Genomic DNA, 19,259 nt, shown 5'->3' on the forward strand with positions numbered 1-19,259 from the left:
TGTCATAAAATGTTGGCATTCAGAATAAATTATCAGTCTGGATGGCATTGCCACACTGAAAGAAATAATTCTCCCTTAATTGTGCTTGTGTAGTGGCATAAAAATATCTTAAGTGCACAGCAAACTAATAGGGCAGTACTACAAGTTTCTTTTCTCTCTCTCTCTCCCCTCTCTACATAAGGTGCCACTTAGCTTGCATGTTAGTACTGTGTGCCAGTCCACACTCAGGATACATCAGAATATAGTAAATTAAATGTTCCCTTTTTGTCTTTGTACCATACTGCTGTAAAGGAGTGGCAGGGTAGATACGTTGTAACCTTATTTTTTTTTATACTCTCTGCTTGTGACTAGCATGTCTGTTTAGAGAGACCACAAATTCAGAGACCACCATCAGAAGGAGTCCAGAGGAGAGTAGCAAGAATCGTAAAAGGTTTAGAAAACCTAACCTCTGAGGAAAGGTTAAAAAAACTGGCCATGTTTAATTCTGCAAAAAGAAGACCGAGGTGGGACCGGATAAGAGTCTTCTAATATGCAAAGGCTATCATAGAGGATAGTGATTAGTTGTTCTCCATATCAGCTGAAGGTAGGACAAGAAATAATGGGTTTAAGCTGCAGCAAAGGAGATACAGGTTAGATACTAGAAACTTGCTAACTATAAGGGTAGTTAACCTCCCTTGGAAGCCTATACCAGAGCTTATGGAATCCTCCTCACTGGAGATTTTTAAGAACAAGTTGGACAAACACTTGTCAGGAATGATCTAGGTTTACTTGGTCCTGCCTCAGTGCAGGGGACAGGACTAGATGACCTCCCACGGTCCCTTGCAGCTCTAGGTTTCTGTGATTATTTTTTTTTTAAAATTCATATTTTGGTGCTAAAGTTGGTTTTAATAGCAAGGGGGCTGTGTCCCAAGAGAAGAGATGCACCTTGTGGGATTGGGGTCCACAACAGAGTCCTGCACTGGTGTCCACCCTGGCAGCAGTAGGGAAGAGGAAGGGGACACAACTCCCCCACCCCCGTCACCCTGGCAACTCTCCTCCAATGGGAAGAGGAGAGACAACTGAAGTCCCCAGCAGCCAGTTAGACGGCACAAGACAGGCAAGCAGCAGCACTGAAAGCAGTTTCTGACCCTGGGCCCAGCCCCGGATGCCTGGGAAAGCAAGAGGGAGGCTACAAATAGCCCTGCTTTCCTCCGTGTGGCAAGACCAGCCTGGGAGCGAAGCAGAGAGGAGGTCTCCCTATAGCTGGCCAGCATAGCACTGCCAGGCCCAGCAGTGACCTGTCTGTAACCCCAGCCCGCAGAAGAGCCTCATGAGGGTGCAATCTGCTCCTCCTGCCCCCTCTTGACAGCAACAGAAGGAGACAGCCTGGTTCTCCTTCCACCACCTGCAGCCTGCTTGCCCTGCAGCCAGCCCACACCCAATCTAGGATTTTGGATCCTGAGACCTGACCTGCTTGCATCTGAACCAAGCTTTAAAGACTGTCAGCACTGTTCCAGAAGGGTGTGGATGTTTTAGTTCCTCTCCAGTGATCCCCAGGAAGGACCTGCATGCTTGCACCAGTCTTCTGAGCGCTCAGCCAGAAAAGGAAGTATCCTGTGTGAGTATCCTGTATTACAGCTAGCTAGGTAGTTAAGGTTTAATCTTATACCATTAAGGCACCTTCCATCAGTGAAAGGGCTTTAATCTGCCTAGATCATCAAGATCTGCACTACAATTCCCAGTATAATAAAGTGTGTTTCTAAGAGCATCTCCTTACCGGCCTGCAACATGCCTCCACATGTACCACTTGGGTACCTGAAATGTGGGGGACTGAAGGAGGAGACACTTTTGGTAGGAACATTAGGGAGTGTGTGGTCACATGCCCTAGTGTGATTGCCAGCATAGCCATTAGTAATTAAAGAGCAGTATTAATATCTCTAATGATTTCAATCATTTAATATTTTTATTGTATATTTGTCTTTAATAAAATTGTTACATACAGTTTATAGTTATTGTTTTTAACTTGTTTGTTTGAGTTTGGATTATTTTTTGTTCAAGCGTGGTAGCCCCTGCCTTAGGGCTTCTCTACGCTAGAGGTTCTGTTGGTATAACTTATGTTGCTCAGGGGTGTAAATAAGCCACCCTCCGGAGTGATGTAAGTTACACTGACCTAAGCGCCAGTGTGGACAGTCTCCCGCCAACATAGCTGCCGCCGCTCATGGAAATAGTTTTATTATGCTGACAGGGGAGCTCTCTCCCATCGACATAGAGCATCTTCACCAGATGTGCTACAGTGGCGCTGCTGCATTGGCACAGCAGTGCCGTTGTGGTGCTTCTAGTGTAGACTAGCCCTAAGTGTGTTTTGACACCTTGTCTCACTGAAGGCCCGGCTAAGTAGCTCTATTCTTTAAGCACACCAGTATGAGGAGGGGGCACAGTGAAACGAGTCAAAGCAACAGCAGTGTTGGAACTGTCCATATACTGTGAGTGACCTTTCTCCTGTTAATACATCTTACAGGTACTCAGCCAGCGCTGAAAGGGGGATTGCATAAAAAAGGAGTGCTGGATATTATCAGGGCAGCCAATTTGTATGTTTCCTTATCAGGTTTAGTCAGAATAACCCCAGATCGCCACTGTGACGTATCTGAGAGGTGAGCTGAGGGAGGACCTGGAGAGGGCCACAAAATTGCCATGCATGCTTTGTCCTTCTCTGGATCATTGCTACTCTGGGCGCACTGGCCTCTGGACCTATCTAAAGGTCTATAGGGAACACGGCTACCATATCTCAGTTTACTGCCTTGAGGACTTCTGGCATTCCATAGTCAGGAGGGCACCTGATTATATCATCTAGCCCATGGGCAGAACCACTCAACTCCATACTGTGGGCATTCTACCCAAAAGCACTGAAGGAAAGTGGGCTAGGAGTTGTGGATGACACCCATGTTCCCCTGAGGGCTCACAGGGCGAACAATGCACCCACTTACCCATGTCTGAAAAATGTAGCCTGAGTGGCTTGGCCATGATCACACAGGAAGTCTATAGTAGAGCCAGTTACAAATCTACATATACCAACTCCTAACCCAGTGCCTTAAACGCGAAACCTTTCTTCCTTATAGTCTACAAAACTTACACCAAAACTCTGTATTTTAGTACTTAGACTTTTTTGTTAATGACAACTGTGAGGTTAGGCAGATATATTAATATTGTTGCATGTGCTGTAACCTTCAAAGAAAAGGATATTTCAAGCATAAATTCATATTCTGTCAGTGTCTGTATGTATTTTGTAATGAACGGTCCCAAAGCTCCCTCCACCACATCACTGCTCCTGAGAAATAGGTTTTGGCTCTGGAAGTATGTTTGCATTAAAGATACAGATTAAAAGACCTAAATATTGATTTTTCCCTCGCTAATATGTTTTGGCCAGCATTCTTGTTTCTACTCCATTTTGTGGGAAACCCATTTGACTCCTAGCTATATCTTCTTTTATTAAAGATTTTCAAAAGCATTTGTGCAGAACACTTCTTCTGTAGTAGGTTACTGCTTTATCCTATAATAAATGGAGACTCTAACAAAGACAGTGTTCTTGACAAATAAGATAACTGGAAGCCAATGCAATTAGGGCCTGCTAAAATATCAAGCATCTCACTAAAGAAAATACTATTAAAACCTTCATAAATATTTGCAGAATGGTGAAATAGAATTTAGTACAACCTGTTCGAGCTGGCATTCTGACTTCAGCTAGATTTGTAAAGAGTGGCAGATAACCTACATGTGTAACAGTCTGATGGAGTTATATCTCTTCTTTCTATCCTATTTCTCTCCCTGCCTCCCCAGCCAAAGTTCAAATACTAAGAAGGTCTGGCTAGTGAGGGACACAAAGTGCAGCAAACCATGCTAGTCGGGGGAGGAGGGGAAGACTAGTTTCCCTAGTGCCATATACTGTCACTGTTCCTTCTCCTCTGACCTCCCACAACCTGACATTGTTTTAGCACTAAGAAAAGGAGTACTTGTGGCACCTTAGAGACTAACCAAATTGGTTAGTCTCTAAGGTGCCACAAGTACTCCTTTTCTTTTTGCGAATACAGACTAACACGGCGGTTACTCTGAAACCTGTTTTAGCACTGTCCATCACAGGTGCTCTGAATCCTGTCCTTGAATCCCTCCAAAGGAGCTATCCTACTCCTGTATCTACATGAAGCTGGTAACCTGTGCTTTTTAGGTGGTAGGTGTAGTACCGGGAAAAATAATTTAGAGATGGGCTGTTCACAAAACAATAGAATGTGTGTGTGATACTTGTTCTGATCAACACACCCTTTGTAGGGTGTGTTAATCAGTGTAATATGGTGTGATTTATGCTTACATCTGTATTTTTAGAAAATGTATTAAAAATTGTTGTAGTAAATTCTTGTATCACTTTCACTATGATCATGAGCACTATAAGCCTAAGATAGACAAAGCAACTCTTTTTAACCAGTTTTTTTGTTTTTGTTTTTAAAGGAAATAAATAGACTTGGCAGAAATAGAAAATTTATATATATATGATTTTGACAGGTAATGTCAACATCTATTTTATAGGATTTTTTATTTTTACCAATTTAAATGTTGCACAGTTGCACAAAATTATGGGGTTTATGCTTTTTTTCTGTTTATTTATTTAAATTTTCTCTGTTGGAAACTATGGGAGGGAGTCAGACAATACTTAATGAGAGATGTTGAGATTCAAATGTGATGTTGACAATTTGTGTTTTAATGGTTATAAAGTTTTAACATGTCAAAACATGGAAATTAAATATCCTTAAATCACCTCTAATAAGTTCTCAAACAGCATTTTTTTTGCCTACGTATACATTTCTATTATCAAAGGAAATTTTTTTTGTCTGTTTGTATGTGTATGGTGAAATTAATGTTTATCGATAGTTACCAATACAAATGTAATCCTTCCAAGCCTAGAAATAAAGCGCTTCTTTTGTTTTGGGCTCTTACCATATATATTGAATTGTTCAGAATCAGATAGAGACAAAAAAGATGACAAACTGCTGGGTAGACTTGTTTAGCTGTATTAAAAGAAATATTTGTGCATACAAAATACTGATGCCTGCAAAATTTCTCCTTAGATGAGTACACACGTTTCCATACTATCATAATAGTACTGCCTAGAGAGGGGAAGAGGCAGGTGAGATTGACCTTAAAGGGAGCTATTCTGTCACTTAATGCTGGTGGAAAATGTACACCTATTCTTCTGTGCATTGATGGGAGACAGATCACTTTATGATCTGATTAGTGCAAGAGAAATGTAATACAGACCCACTAACTACAAAAAGATGTCATATCCCTTTCTCTGCTGTTGGAATGTGTGCAGCAGTAAGTAGGCCATCCTGGCACATCAGGCTGCACTGGAGGCATGTTATTCACTACAATACTTAGCATTGTTCAACATCACAAGACAGGTCCTGTTTGACTTGCTCACATTAGTAGCACCATTGGCTTTGATGGGGCTACGGCAAGTGTAAGCGTTTGCAGGATTGGAACTCCTAATGGCTAGGCTATGTAGCAAACTAAGAATAAACTCCTAGATTCATTAGCTAATAAAAATACATGTGCCCACAAAATTATAATAACCTGTAAAGACAGACACCTGCTAACTTTCTATTAGAGTGGTCTGTTTACCCAACAAATATTGTTGAGAGTGATAGGTTTTCTTTGCATCTGACTTTTTTCCCCGTGCCAGATACCAACAGAGATTAGTCCAAAGAGGCCTCTCTCAGGTCTCAGAGTAACAGCCGTGTTAGTCTGTATTCGCAAAAAGAAAAGGAGTACTTGTGGCACCTTAGAGACTAACCAATTTATTTGAGCATGAGCTTTCGTGAGCTACAGCTGTAGCTACGCTGTAGCTCACGAAAGCTCATGCTCAAATAAATTGGTTAGTCTCTAAGGTGCCACAAGTACTCCTTTTCTCTCAGGTCTGTATTACTTAAGCAATAGATTGGAAACACAGGGCACTTTCTGGGTTCAGTGACAAGATAGAAGGAAGTGAATTTGAGAGATAGTCTACAATGAAAATAGAAATTAAAAATTAGGCATATGCCAGTCTATTTTAATACACTTTACAATTTCAGATGGTATGTGCGGGGCATTGATAGAGAATTATTGTCCTGTACATTAGCTACTAGTATTTCTGGAACTCTTCTCCAATTAGCTTAACATAGAGATTAGCACTTGATTATGTAGCCCTTGTGTATATGGATGGGAAGGCTTTAAACCAGCTGGACGTCAACTATAAGGAAATGCTGGATTCAGCAGTTGTTATTGCTGTTAGACATGGGGGCCAAACCAAAACCTGGGGGTCCAAAGCCATCAAATGCTGAATAAGTTTTGATCCAGCTCTAGTTGCTTTCCAGCTCAACCCCATCTCTAGTTGTTATTGTAAACCATGTATTAACAAGGTACAGTGCAAGTGTTATCTACGCTTTGTTTCTACATCTGCTGAGTCTTGAACTATGTGAGTGATGTTGTTGTTTGTTTGAGGCTATCCTAGCAGTTAATGACCAGTAGAATAACCACGCAGAAAACAGGACTTCATAATATTTTTCCTAGAATATAACACTGCAGAATAAACACGAATCATTGTAAGCTACATTAAGTCATAACTGATACGGTTTCTGTACGTTACCCTTGATTCTGAGGGCACTAACACAGCACACTTTTTTTTTTTTTCCCAAGAGACCCAAGATGTGGTTGGCTGTAGTTGTGACATGTTTGATCCATGGAACTGTATCAGTACAAGGACATGTTGTTAACACACCTTTAGATCCTGAAACATTTATGAATATTGTAAGTAAAGTGTCCAAGCGTGGGGGGAAATCTCTGTGAAACACTGAAATGTACATTGCTAGTAGTTAAATGTGTAAGTCTGTGGATTAAACCGACAGAGCCTACAATAGATAATGGCCCACAGTTCAGTATTCCTTGAAACAGAATTCCAGTTAAAATCCTGAGTGAATACATGGCCTAGGAAAGCCTTTGAAAACCTGTTGACAGTCTGTTTTTAAAGACAAAAGACTTTGGTTTTTCTTCCTGCAGAGTGCGATCATCACCTACTGGGGATACCCCAGTGAAGAGTATGATGTTGTGACCGTGGACGGCTACATACTTCGTGTTAACAGAATACCTCAAGGGAGAGTACGTGCTGACAACACAGGTAAAATTGATGTCAATATTAAACAGGACACTTGCTGTATCCTTATGGTTAGGTTAGGAAGGAATTTAACTTAGACCATAGACATATGTTCAAGAGGCTTACAGGGGTCCCAGAAAATCCCATGAGTTTGGTTTCATGGAGTTTCCATCCAGTAAAGGCAGATTTATGGAGAAGGCCCTTCCCTGTATTGCCCTGAAAGGGTTTTCCTCCCACAGCCTACTCTACCCCACAGCTCTGCACTATTCCTAACCCCCACAATCCCCAGCTGACAGCACTGGTCCTACAGAAGCCATGCTGCCATTGGCAGAGTCCTGTGGCTGCGTAGTAGGTTGCACAGAGAACAAAGTTATGTTCTAGTTCTGCCCGAAGACTTCTGGAGCATCATTAGTGGAGCTTCCACAGGGCACTGACAGTGGGGAAAGAGTATTACTGAATAGTCCCAACACCATCCCTGTGCTTGTACCCTAGGGAGCCACTGGATCTCAGCCTTCCCCATGATCCTAGGAGCAGAGGGGGGTGATCTGGGCCCTTGTTAGAGAAGTGCTTATTTCCTGGGCTTTTTTGTCTGTCAGTCTTCAAATGGGTAACCAGTCTTTCACTTAGTCATCTGTTTTATCTGTGTGATCCCATGGCTTAAACTAAAGCATGTATAACAAATAACTGAATGTTAAACTACTTGTCTCATTTACTACGGTTAGGTTTCTAATCTCTTACATAAATTCAGTATTGAAACACTGAAAGTATGTGATCACTTGTTTCTTTAAAATTTATAAACCAAACTTTTTTGTTATGGGGAAAATCAATATTTATATTGCCATTTGACTATAGATGGGCTCTATGGTTGTCTAATGGGAACTCTTTTGGAATAAGAGATTGCTCTCAACTGTTGCTTTTTTGAAGACTACAAATAACCAAATGCAGCGGCTCAAACAAATTATGAAAATGCTCAAGAGGACAAGAGTCTTTATATGTAAAGTTTGCATCTTATTCTAAACTAAGCCTGTCCACTCTGCATCCGCAAGCGACCTTGTAGAGGTTGAGCACTGTCCTTGCAAAGTGTACAAATGTACAGGTAGTCTGCTTCCCCTCTGTTAATCCCTAGAGTATAGCTAAACAGTGCTAACTGTATAAAAATGGGAAGAAAATTCTGCAGTGAAGTGCACTTTAAAGGTCACAAGAGGACAGTGAAGGGTATATGAGGAACTGAGACTGAAGATGCAGGTGAGGATCTCAGCATAGTGAGAGGACAAGGGAAGGAGTACTGAATGGGGAGGGAGGCGAGGAGAGAGGAAGTGGGAGGGAAGAGGAAAAATACAAGCAAAATAATGGGGAATGGAGAGATGATGGGGAGGGAGTAAAAAAAAATTGACAAACTGAAGGCAGGAGAGGTTAAAGATTTCTGCCTGTGGGTATGGAAAACTGAGTCTTGTTAGTATAAACCATGTTGGGCATGAAAAAGAAGCCAGGATGACTAGAATGCCACTGCTGCAATCCAGGTGTTGAGATCTAAATCAGTTGTCCTGCCGAGAGCAACGTTATTGCTTATCCATAAGAATCACCAGCCACAAACCTAAAACAGAGACCACCAGCCTGGAGAAGTTTTTTGTTTTGTTCTTTTTTTTTTTTTTTTTGCTTTGCCTTTCAGCATTTCCCTACTTAAGGGAAAATCTTTACAGCCTGGGAAGTGTCACCGTGCAGGACTGATAGAAAAGGGTATGGTGCGCAGCTAAACTATCGAGATGTAAAGCAGTCTTAGTAGGTGTCTGTTGAGTTAGTGTAAAGTGATTATTTAATACTGCTGTGAATTTATTTGTCGTGTTGATGATGATGATAGGGCATCTAGAGCCATGGATGAGCATCTCTTTATATTTTAAAATCTAAATAAGTGAATGTTACCAATGTGTATTTGTTTTTGGGGGGTTTGTTTTTTTCCATTGTACACTGAGTGATGGTGTGGCTAAATGAATCCATCAGGGGGAGCTATTAGATTGGAAATGAGGTTGTTATTGAAGTGATGATCAGCAATGATAAGGGGATGGGGAAGAAGTATAGAAAGTTTATGATGGGTTTCAACAATCTATCAGTCGTAGAAAAGCTTCAGAACAGTGTCTGAATTCATGTAAGTTTGGTTATTGTTTAACACTTGCCTACGTAATGTGAAAACCCTTCATGACTGGGTGCCCGGGATGGGCCACACTGAGAATGCCATGCTTAGGGCAAACCCCAAGAAATGGGACAGACAATCCTCCAAACACTGGTGACTTATTCTATAATTAGATTCACCAAACCAAAAACAAAGAAATTCTGTATCACCACACTGGTTAACAAGAAGTCAAACACAGTTCCCTTTAGGCGTTGCAGCCCTTGGTTCCCATCCAGACAAATTGGTCTAATAAGTTGAGTGGTTACTGAAAATACATTTCCCCATATGTGAGGTTCTTCCATTCCCAAGAGATCAGACACTTACCCCAGGTCAATATGTATCTCAGACCTTACCCGAAAACCACACTGTCAGCCAATCCTTAGTAAACTAACTAAAGATTTCTTAAAAGAAAAGAGAGTTAAAATGGTTAATAGATTGTGTATATATATATATATATATATATATATAAGCACTTGGCAGTCATTTATGTTAGGTTTGTAGTAGTGGTGGAATGGTCTGCTAACTTGTAAAAAGCCTCTCTGGAATCACCCAAACAGATTGGGAATCGTTAGTCCTTGTTCAAAGTTTCCTTGATAGAAATCCAGTCTGGAGAAATGAAGCAGGAAATGAAGACAGAATGGAGATGTTCCAACTACAATTTATATCCTCTATGTGCATGGAAATTCACCATCCCAAATAAAGCCCAGTGCCCATTTGTATGGAAAATTACTGGCCCAAGATGGAGTCCAGGGTCACAGGAGCATATCACATGTCCTTGCATGGTTTGCCATCAGCTTCTTGTTGTCTGAGGGATCTGCCGGAAGACCTGCTGGGTGGGATGAGTTTCTTCAATGGCCCAGTGTGAGTGCTGAGTGCCCTTAATGGGCCATCAACACCAATGATACAAGTAGATTTTTAACTCTTACCAGTATGGTACCGACCCCACTCCGACTCCAACCCCCCTCACAAAAAATGTTCTGTGACTAGAGACCTCCATGGATACAAATTTGTCTGTGGATAGAAATCTGTATCCGTGGAACTGCAGGGCTCTCCCGGGAACTTGAGCTATGTTGTCTATTTTAACTGCTTTGTTGGAGTGCCATGGGGTGGTTAAATGTTTCCACAAACTGTTGCAATGGTGTTAGGGATGGGGAAGCAGGAGAGGTGGGCAACTGTGGAAAGACAGTAGGGGGTTCAAAGGCAGGAAGGTGAATGGTGCTAGTCCCAGCTTGGTCAAGATCCTAGTGAAAGAATGGCGGGGAGGGATAGCTCAGGGTTCGAGCACTGGCCTGCTAAACCCAGGGTTGTGAGTTGAGGGGGCCGTTCAGGGATCTGGGGCCAAAAATGGGGATTGGCTCTGCTTTGAGCAGGGGGTTGGACTAAGATGACCTCCTGAGGTCCCTTCCAACTCTGATATTCTATGATTCTATGAAAGCAAGAAAAACTCTTAGGAAGCAGCATCCCCTTCAAGCAGTTCAAATCTCTGTTCTCTGGCACAACGTCCTGTGCAGTAAAATACACAGTCATTTCCTTGCTGGGCTTGAGCTGCTAGTTGTTTTCAGGAGGGGACAGGGAAGCCTCCTGTACTTACCAGTGTACTCTGGACACCAGGTCCCCTGGTCAAGTGATTACAACATAGATCAAACTGGAATTACTACTAATTATGGTGTCCATGGGTATAAGTGCAGTGAAAGGGGTTCATGTCAGGGCTCTTTAAGGAAAAAGGTCTGAAATGCAGTAGTATAAGGTTCTCTGGCACTGACTCCATGACACTTAAAAAAAACCCCAAACCAGTTAATTTTATAGCAATGGTTCCCAAACTTTTTCCCCCAATGAACTCTTTGGCATCTTACTAAGTGTCCTGGACCCCTTTAATTTCTGGTACTACTGGAACGGCCCTTCCAGCATGACCTGGCATGCCTAGTGCGTCAGAGGTCATGCTGTGCAGAGGATGCCGTTTTGAGAACAAAATGGCATACCCTACATGGAAAAAGAGCTGGAACGCTGTTCCAGTATGTGCTGGCCCTCGCTCCGGGGCAGATCTCAGCAGAGCCCACGTCAGACCCGCAGAAGTCGAGGGACCCCACTTCGGGATTCACAGTATTGTAGCAATGATTAGGAGGGGAACGAACATAGCCACATGATGGTGGGAGGAGATCATGAGGAACTGCCGCATCAAGATACAGTTATTATGGGAATTAGTGTGGACTATGTGAAGAGGCTGAGAGAGGCTGTAGATCTAGTAATCAGGATGAAACTCACTAACTTGATACATCTTTCTAGGCATGTACTGCTTAGATCCTGAAGTACACAACAAATATGTTTTCTGACAATCAATATAATAGGACTAATATTGAAGTACACCTTTAGTATGCATTTAGCCATGGTAATTATAAGCCATTCCCTCAAATCTTTTCCCAAGTTTTCCATATTTAGTAGTGATAGCATTTGAGAGACACAATTTTTTCCATAAAATTGTTCTTTGTTTAACACCCAGTAGTACGAGAGAGAATACTTCTATGTAGTTTTCCTTTTGTAAGAAGTGTCTTTAAGGAATTCCACATTAGTGTCTCTGGCGATTCAACTTAATCCCTCTACAGCTAGAACTGGGTGTTGGAGTCAGGAGTTTGGCTGTTGGGGCATGAGTGTCATTTTATTATCAATGTCACAGAAGTTTTGGTTGTGTGGAATATGCAGCATGTGTCTGTCTCTCTCTTTCAGGTCCAAAGCCTGTTGTGTTTCTGCAGCATGGTTTACTTACAGATGGCAGCACCTGGATTACCAATTTGCCCAATAACAGCTTGGGCTTCTTACTGGCAGATGCAGGCTATGATGTTTGGATAGGAAACAGCAGAGGGAACACCTGGTCTAGACGACACATAACCCTTTCAGTGCACCAAAAGAAATTCTGGGCTTTCAGGTAGACTGTAATTTGGGAAAAACAATGATGTGATCAATTTATTTTGTTTTATAAAGTGGTGTTATGAAAGCGTTCACTACTTCAGTGCGAAACTAATAAAGAGTTAGGCTAAAACACTAAAATGTGTCCAATAATTTTGAATGCCCAATTTGACAATTACACCTGGATTTTTTCAGAGGTGTTGAATACATCCAGTTCCATTCAAGTCAGTTGCAGTTGTAGATGGTAAGCATCTCAGAAAATCAGGCAATTGATACGTCAGACTGCACCCCCAGAATTAGTGGACACACAAATACGAAGGTGTTGTTGTCTATTTCTCTGTATCATGCTTGGAGTTCTCTTGGAATTACTAAATTTATTATGAGGACAGGATAAATTAAATCAAATGCCTTTTAACTAGAATATGAACTTACCAAAGGACAAAAAAGTTCAAAAGCTTTGCTACAGTATCTGACAGTCACTGTCCAAGATTGCCATTAGAAACTCTGTTTAAACATAGTTGCAGCTAACATGGATATGAGAGAGCTGTATCTCAAACAACAAATCTTGGTTTGTTTTTCTTTAAACACAGTTTGGACCAGTGAATCAATCTGACTGATACAGTGGAAAAGGGTTTAAACATGATTCCTTACTTCAGTTTCTGGCCCAGTGTGGATGGGGCTATAAACACTAGAGGCATTTTGGGGGAACAATTTGGAGAGGCTTGCAGTACATGTGCTATGCCTATTCTATGGTTCAAAGACATTTTGTGTTTAAAAGTAGACTCCTAATTCTATTACACTTAAAGATAGTATTTTTCCTTTTGTAGCTTTGATGAACTAGCTAAATATGACCTTCCAGCAGTGATTAATTTTATTGTGCAGAAAACTGGACAAGAGCAGTTGTATTATGTTGGCCATTCACAAGGCACCACTATAGGTAAGTTAAGGGGAATACGGTGTATCATTAAATATGGAAATAACTGTCCATTATAAGCTAGATCTCTTCTCTCCTTTGCCACACATCCGCCTCCCATACCCACATGCACCCTGGTTCCAATTCCCTTTGTTTGTGCTGCAAATACCACATGCAACCAGAAGAGAATTTTTAGGGTAATGTCATGTCCTGGTTGCTCTGTCATCTGAAAGTCATGTTCTGTTCTTTTTAGACTTGCACATAATCATTCCATAACCTGGATGCAACTGGAGTGTGTAGTTAAGGTGCACAGTATGAAGTACAGATTTTTATCTTGGGCCTGTCCACTTTAGGAAGAAAGTGTATTACTAGAACATGTGAGTTAACATGTTTCAACTAGCACATTATAAAATCCTAACAGAGAGCAGGAATATTGTATTTGAACACCCGTGGTTCACCTTGACCAACTAACATTGTAAAGCACCATTGCCCTGTTTTCTCTAGGGTTGAGAATTGCACAGTAGCTGCCATATAGAAAAAAAAACCCATTTTATACTAGGGTGGACTCAGAGAAATTCAGTTAACAATTCTTTTGATGTATGAACCATGGTAGGACCCCACTCAGCCTTACAATAGTTATTTGGGTTCTGCAGTGCTAAAAGAGTAATAAATTCTTACTTCATTTGCTTGCATAAGTAAATCAGAGGAAGGACATCTGAGTAGGGATGTGCCATTCTGACAGTTGTTTTTTTGAGTATAATCACACTTTATGGGAAATCTGACATGCACACTCAGGACTCTACTTTCAAATAGTCAAAACCTTGTTTTAACACAGCATTTCATTAAGCTAAGCAAAGGCACTAAATTCCAGTTAAGTTCACCTGAAAGAAAGTTTCAGACTGCAAGTGTCATCCTCTCATCCTCAAACTTCAATGGGAACTTCCTAGTAATCGAGTCTTTTGAAAATTGCGACCTAGCATTGCACTTCAAGGTGTGGGCTACAAATGCAGCTCGAGAATGTTTACATTATCAACAGCCTCTGTTTTCAATTGACCCTTTGAAAATTCTCAACACTTCTGTTCTCATTGCAGTTGTAAAATAGTTTTTACAAAAACTAAACATTGTGCCTGAACTCCACAATAGTAACTTGTATGTCTTTCTTCATTTTCAGCTTTCATAGCATTTTCAACCATGCCCCTGCTGGCTCAAAGAATCAAAATGTATTTTGCCTTAGCTCCTGTAGTCACAATGAAATATGCCAAATCCCCATTGACAAAGCTTGCATTACTTCCCAATTCAATTATCAAGGTATGCAATTTCTTCACACAGAATATCTGTTGGCCAAAGTTAGTAGGACCTTTTGGTGGGGATTCTAAAATGAGTTGAGACACTGTAGAATATCCAGCGATTTTTAGTGTGCAATCTGCTGTCAAAGCTAGTCACGTACATTAGTCCATAATTTGTGTTTACAGTGCCAAAATTTACCCTTAAAGTATGTTAGAAAATGGATTAGAGTCATGCGCAGACTTCACTTTCATGGGAAAGTGGAAAAAATCTTGGATTATTCAGAGAGTGTATGAATTAAAGGGAGACATGAGGTGTATAAAATAGTAAATGGTGTAGAGGTGGTAACAGAGCATTGCCATTCTACCTTACCCTTTTTCCTAATACAAGAAAAAGTTAGCATTCCATAAAACTGAAGGGCAACAAATCTAAAACTCTGACAGGATGAAGCTTAGCAGGATTCAAAAGAGGGATAGACATTTCTATGGGTAATGAGGGTATCCAGCTATAGTAGGTAGGATACAAAATAAGGGTACGTTATTGCTTCAGGGTATAAACTAAGCATGAGCTGCCATGAGTTTGGAAGTTACTTCCCCCCACTGGCATGATTCTCCATTATGAGGATTTTAGTATTTTCCTTTGGAGCATGTATTACTGCAGAGAGCAATAACTGGACTAGTTGGACCACTAGCCTGATCTGGCACAGTAATGCCAATAACTTTTGCCAAGAGACCATGCAATAGTTTAGTAGACCCTGAAGGTTGCAAATACCAAAGAAGGAGAGGAATTATTTAGGAGTATCCAAAGAGGAAAACTAGGAAGAATTAATTAAGGATTAGAAAATAGTAATCGAGATTTTAACAGTGAAACTTTTGGAATAGGGAGTTGACTGTTTCCAAGTGGTGGAACTGTCCTCACCTGAGTTATTTAAATATACATTGAACATAGAATGTCCCCTATATTACATCTGAGTTTAGCGTTAATAGAGGGAAGGGAAGATTTCATCGCCAATATCTGTAATTGTAATAAATATAAATCTTTGTAATTTTACAGATTATTTTTGGGAATAAAGATTTTTTACCCCACACTTACTTTGGTGAGGTGGTTGCTGTTGAATTTTGCCGCCATATGAGTTTATCAGAGATTTGTGGTAATATCCTGTTTGTGCTGTGTGGATTTAATGAGAAGAACTTAAATATGGTATGTATAAATCAGGGTGTTTGTTTTGTTTTTTGTTTTTTGGAAAGACTGATTTATCCTTGAAATTGTCTGCATTGATTTGTGATAAATAAATGGAGCCGCTTCCTGAATGAAACTTCTTGTGAAATTTAAATACTTCTTTTCAGAGCCGAGTACATGTGTATACAGCACATGCCCCAGCGGGAACATCTGTACAAAATATGATTCATTGGAAACAGGTAGAATTTCTGAAACATAAAGTGCCCTTCAATCGTAATGTAAAAATTATATGTTGTATTTGAAAATTGATTTACGGTCTGTCTCCGATACTATTCTGTCAGGAAACGTTGTCATTCAGAATAAATTATCAATCCAGATGGCATTGCCTCATCAAAAAAATTAATTATCCCTTAATGGCCTAGCACAGTATGTTTTGCAAAACAGACCCTTGGCAGTGTCATGAAAATACCTTAAATGCAAGAAATCTTATAGGGCAGCACTACTATTAAGGATATGTCTACACTTACTGGAGATCGACACTGCTGTGATCAGTGCAGCGGGGGTCAGTTTAGGAGGTCTGGTGAACTGAAGACCTGCTAAATTTAGCAGCAGAGCACTCTCCAGTTGACTACGTACTCCACCGGAACAAGAAGAGTAAGATAAGTCAATGGGAGAGTGTCTCCTGTTGACGCAGTGTGGTGTGGACACTGCAGTAAATCAACATAAGCTACGTCGACTCCAGTTATGTTATTCACGTAGCTGGACTAGCGTAATTTAGGTCGACTTACCACAGACAAAGCGTAGACAAAGCCTTAGGTTTTTTTTCTTGAGTAAGATGTTAATTATATTGCAAATTGATATTGACTGCCAACCCACACTCAGAATACATGGGACTGCAGCAAACAAAATATCAATTTTTTTCTGTCATGCTATTTAAATTATAGATAGATATAGCAGAGTAAACATGGTGTAACCATATATTTTTAATACGTTCCCCTTGTGGCCGTATATCTGTTTAGAAGCACCAGACTTGCTCTGCTACGTGCATTCCAGTTACCTCAGGGTAGTATGACAACCCAGTTTTCGTTCAGCTGCTGTCTCCCTGTATTTCACCCCCTCAGGTTTTTAAGGCAGAGCGAATTATTAGCCTCTACATGTGAAAAATCTGCAAATGTATGAAGTAATGAACCTATCTTTTCCTCACAATGATCACAATTATGTTTACTAAAATGTATATACATTTGATTTTAACCTTATACTCTAGGCAATTAAAACTGGTAAACTAAAAGCTTATGACTGGGGAATCTGGTTCAACCGTTTGCACTATAATCAGGTAAACCTCTCCAAATGGGGAAATATTTGTCTTTCTGTTTTAAAAAAAAAAAGGGGAGGGGGAGGGGGAGAGATAGCAAAGGCTAGGAACCATTTTCAAAATTTATTTCAAAATAGAATCACTTAGTTGGTCTTTTCTTCCAGTTGGAATGTCTAACCTTGCATATTACATGTTTCTGTTCTGTTACTGTTTCTTTAAAGAAATTAGGAAAACTTAGTTCCAAAAATGATGCAGTGAATTTCCTGGTTGAAAATTCAAATACGAACTGTCAGGGAAATTCAAAACTTCTGATTCACAACTCCCTTGTCCTCAGTGCTATCCTTTCCAGAATGACAATAAATCCATTATAAAGTTGTTCTTTGTTTTAAATAATCCTCTAGTGACATGAAACTCTTTTTTTTCTTTTATAAATCCCCCTTTTTAAAGGATACTCCTCCCTTATATAATGTGAAGCGCATGAAAGTCCCAACTGCAATGTGGAGTGGTGGAAATGACTGGCTCGCTGACTCTAAGGATGTTGCCCTTCTGCTCCCACAAGTCACTAATCTGGTTTACCACAAGGCGATTCCTGACTGGAACCATTTGGATTTCATCTGGGGCCTGGATGCACCTCAGCACATGTATAATGAAATCCTTGACTTGATGAGGAAAAACCCGTGAAAATAATGTGGCTATAGGATCAAGGATTTGATTAATTTCTGTTGATATCTGTTTTTCTTGATTTTTAGTGAACTACAAAACTGTTTGCATACAAAACATAATGGTCTATATTCACTATATTTACTTTAATAAGATTCTCTTTAATGATCTTAAATATTAGGTCAGCAGCATATACGTATCCAAAGAAAGTAATTCAACTAGCAACGTACATTTTAAAAGCACCACACACAAGTTTAAAGTCTTCTGCTTTCTAAAGTATGTATCGTAAATTAAATACATCATGAATAGGAGGGTAGATCTGCTTCCAAGATGATTTTCTTAGCTGGTGTCTGGTTGACCGTTTCTGTAAGGTGAATTGAATGCATGGGGCACAACTGATACATGTGGCTAAACTAGACACGCAATCACATACCCAAATTCAGAAAAGCACCCAAGTTGTTAATTACTTTTTAAATATGTAATTGCTTTGTCACTGGAACTATGCTGATTTTAATGCAGCTGAGGATCTGGGCCAGATTTTATTTCATGGTACCAGTCAGCCACCTGGGGTCAGGGTCAATACTCCTGTCACATGACCAAAAGTCATTCTGTACTAATCCCAGTGATTATCAATACAGACCATGAAGAGATCCAGTAGGCATGTCTTTTTATTGTCCCCTTGAAGAAGAAGGTAGTAGAAAAAGGCTATTAGGAGGAGATTGTTCTATATACGTATTAGCTGATGTGTGCCATTAACTAAAAATAAATCTCTGCAACTGTAATCTATCAGCTCTATTTACATAGCTTTTGAATTCAATAAAAGTAAAGTTCTTTAAATGTTCAAATTCAGAAATGTATTCTTTCTTTTGTTTCATAATTAGAAGATCAGAAAGGAAGAATCTGATAGAACAATCTTGAATGATAAATAGCAAGCTAATGCAACGATTACGAGATCCTAATATTTAATGCTCAATTCAGTGAGAAAAGACACACACTGTTAACATGTAGCTGATATTCACATTGAATCAATATTTAGGTTTTTTTGCCAAAAACTTAATTCAAAGACACGTTTCTTTTACTTTATCAAAACACCCAAAACAGACTGCAAAATCACAAGGAGAATCTTGCTAATTGTTTAAACTGTGAACAACTTGAGACTCCGCATCCTGGTTCTCATTAGTCAAAAACTTTAAATAACTTATTCAGTAGTTTTAAAGATATAAGTGTCTTAAATCTTGCTTATTAAAGCCTAAGAGACCTGCTAAATCTGAACAAAACTATATCCGCCTTTTAAAGCAATCAGCACATTTGTGCATGCATAGGAGTCTGAGAGCATTTCTCTCCTCCCATTGCCATGTACATACATAGAAAACTAAAAATGGTGTTTCTCAATTCTAAAACAAATTCTAGCACAAAACAAATGTTTCTGAGAGTTAGCAAGGGTTAGAAGCTACATTTCAGTCTTAGTTATGTTGTTTACTATTGCTTACATGAAGTCTCAGAGTAGAAAATACTTTAAATAGAAAAAACACTCTCCGATATCAAAAGCATCTTAAGATGGCTGTAATATTAATTTTTTAATTTTAAATTAGTTTACAGTATTTGCTGCTTGCAAACTCTGTAGCTAATAATGCATGCAAGAGATGGTGGGGGGAGGGGGGCGGGAATTGAAAACACATTTTTTCAAAGA

At 40.0% G+C, this 19,259-nt stretch overlaps 2 protein-coding genes across 10 annotated transcripts in view; one reads left to right on the forward strand and one right to left on the reverse strand.

The window, feature by feature from the left end:
- Nucleotides 1-12,881, reverse strand: part of ATAD1 (ATPase family AAA domain containing 1) — a 448,511-nt gene extending 435,630 nt beyond the window's left edge. Inside the window, exon 1 of the mRNA XM_073353762.1 lies at nucleotides 12,877-12,881. The gene's annotated coding sequence lies outside the window, so the exon portion shown is untranslated. The remainder of the gene's footprint in view (nucleotides 1-12,876) is intronic.
- The window catches only part of LOC140914869 (lysosomal acid lipase/cholesteryl ester hydrolase-like), a 30,431-nt gene extending 12,039 nt beyond the window's left edge, over nucleotides 1-18,392 (forward strand). For 5 of the 9 annotated variants that reach the window (XM_073353751.1, XM_073353755.1, XM_073353750.1 and 2 more), the window contains 9 exons: nucleotides 6,700-6,810; nucleotides 7,060-7,177; nucleotides 12,042-12,240; nucleotides 13,049-13,158; nucleotides 14,306-14,442; nucleotides 15,472-15,618; nucleotides 15,765-15,836; nucleotides 16,862-16,930; nucleotides 17,357-18,392. In XM_073353751.1, the coding sequence (XP_073209852.1) occupies nucleotides 6,709-6,810; nucleotides 7,060-7,177; nucleotides 12,042-12,240; nucleotides 13,049-13,158; nucleotides 14,306-14,442; nucleotides 15,472-15,618; nucleotides 15,765-15,836; nucleotides 16,862-16,930; nucleotides 17,357-17,590 (1,188 nt within the window). In that variant the 5' untranslated portion in view covers nucleotides 6,700-6,708 and the 3' untranslated portion in view covers nucleotides 17,591-18,392. Of the gene's footprint in view, nucleotides 1-1,136; nucleotides 1,598-4,476; nucleotides 4,531-6,699; nucleotides 6,811-7,059; nucleotides 7,178-12,041; nucleotides 12,241-13,048; nucleotides 13,159-14,305; nucleotides 14,443-15,471; nucleotides 15,619-15,764; nucleotides 15,837-16,861; nucleotides 16,931-17,356 lie in introns of those variants that run through there. The other 4 variants (XM_073353754.1, XM_073353756.1, XM_073353753.1 and 1 more) reach the window with 4 other exon arrangements.
- The last annotated feature ends 867 nt before the right edge of the window (nucleotides 18,393-19,259 follow it).

This window comes from Lepidochelys kempii, chromosome 7, assembly GCF_965140265.1.
Source record: "Lepidochelys kempii isolate rLepKem1 chromosome 7, rLepKem1.hap2, whole genome shotgun sequence".
In the NCBI taxonomy this organism is placed as follows: domain Eukaryota; kingdom Metazoa; phylum Chordata; order Testudines; family Cheloniidae; genus Lepidochelys; species Lepidochelys kempii.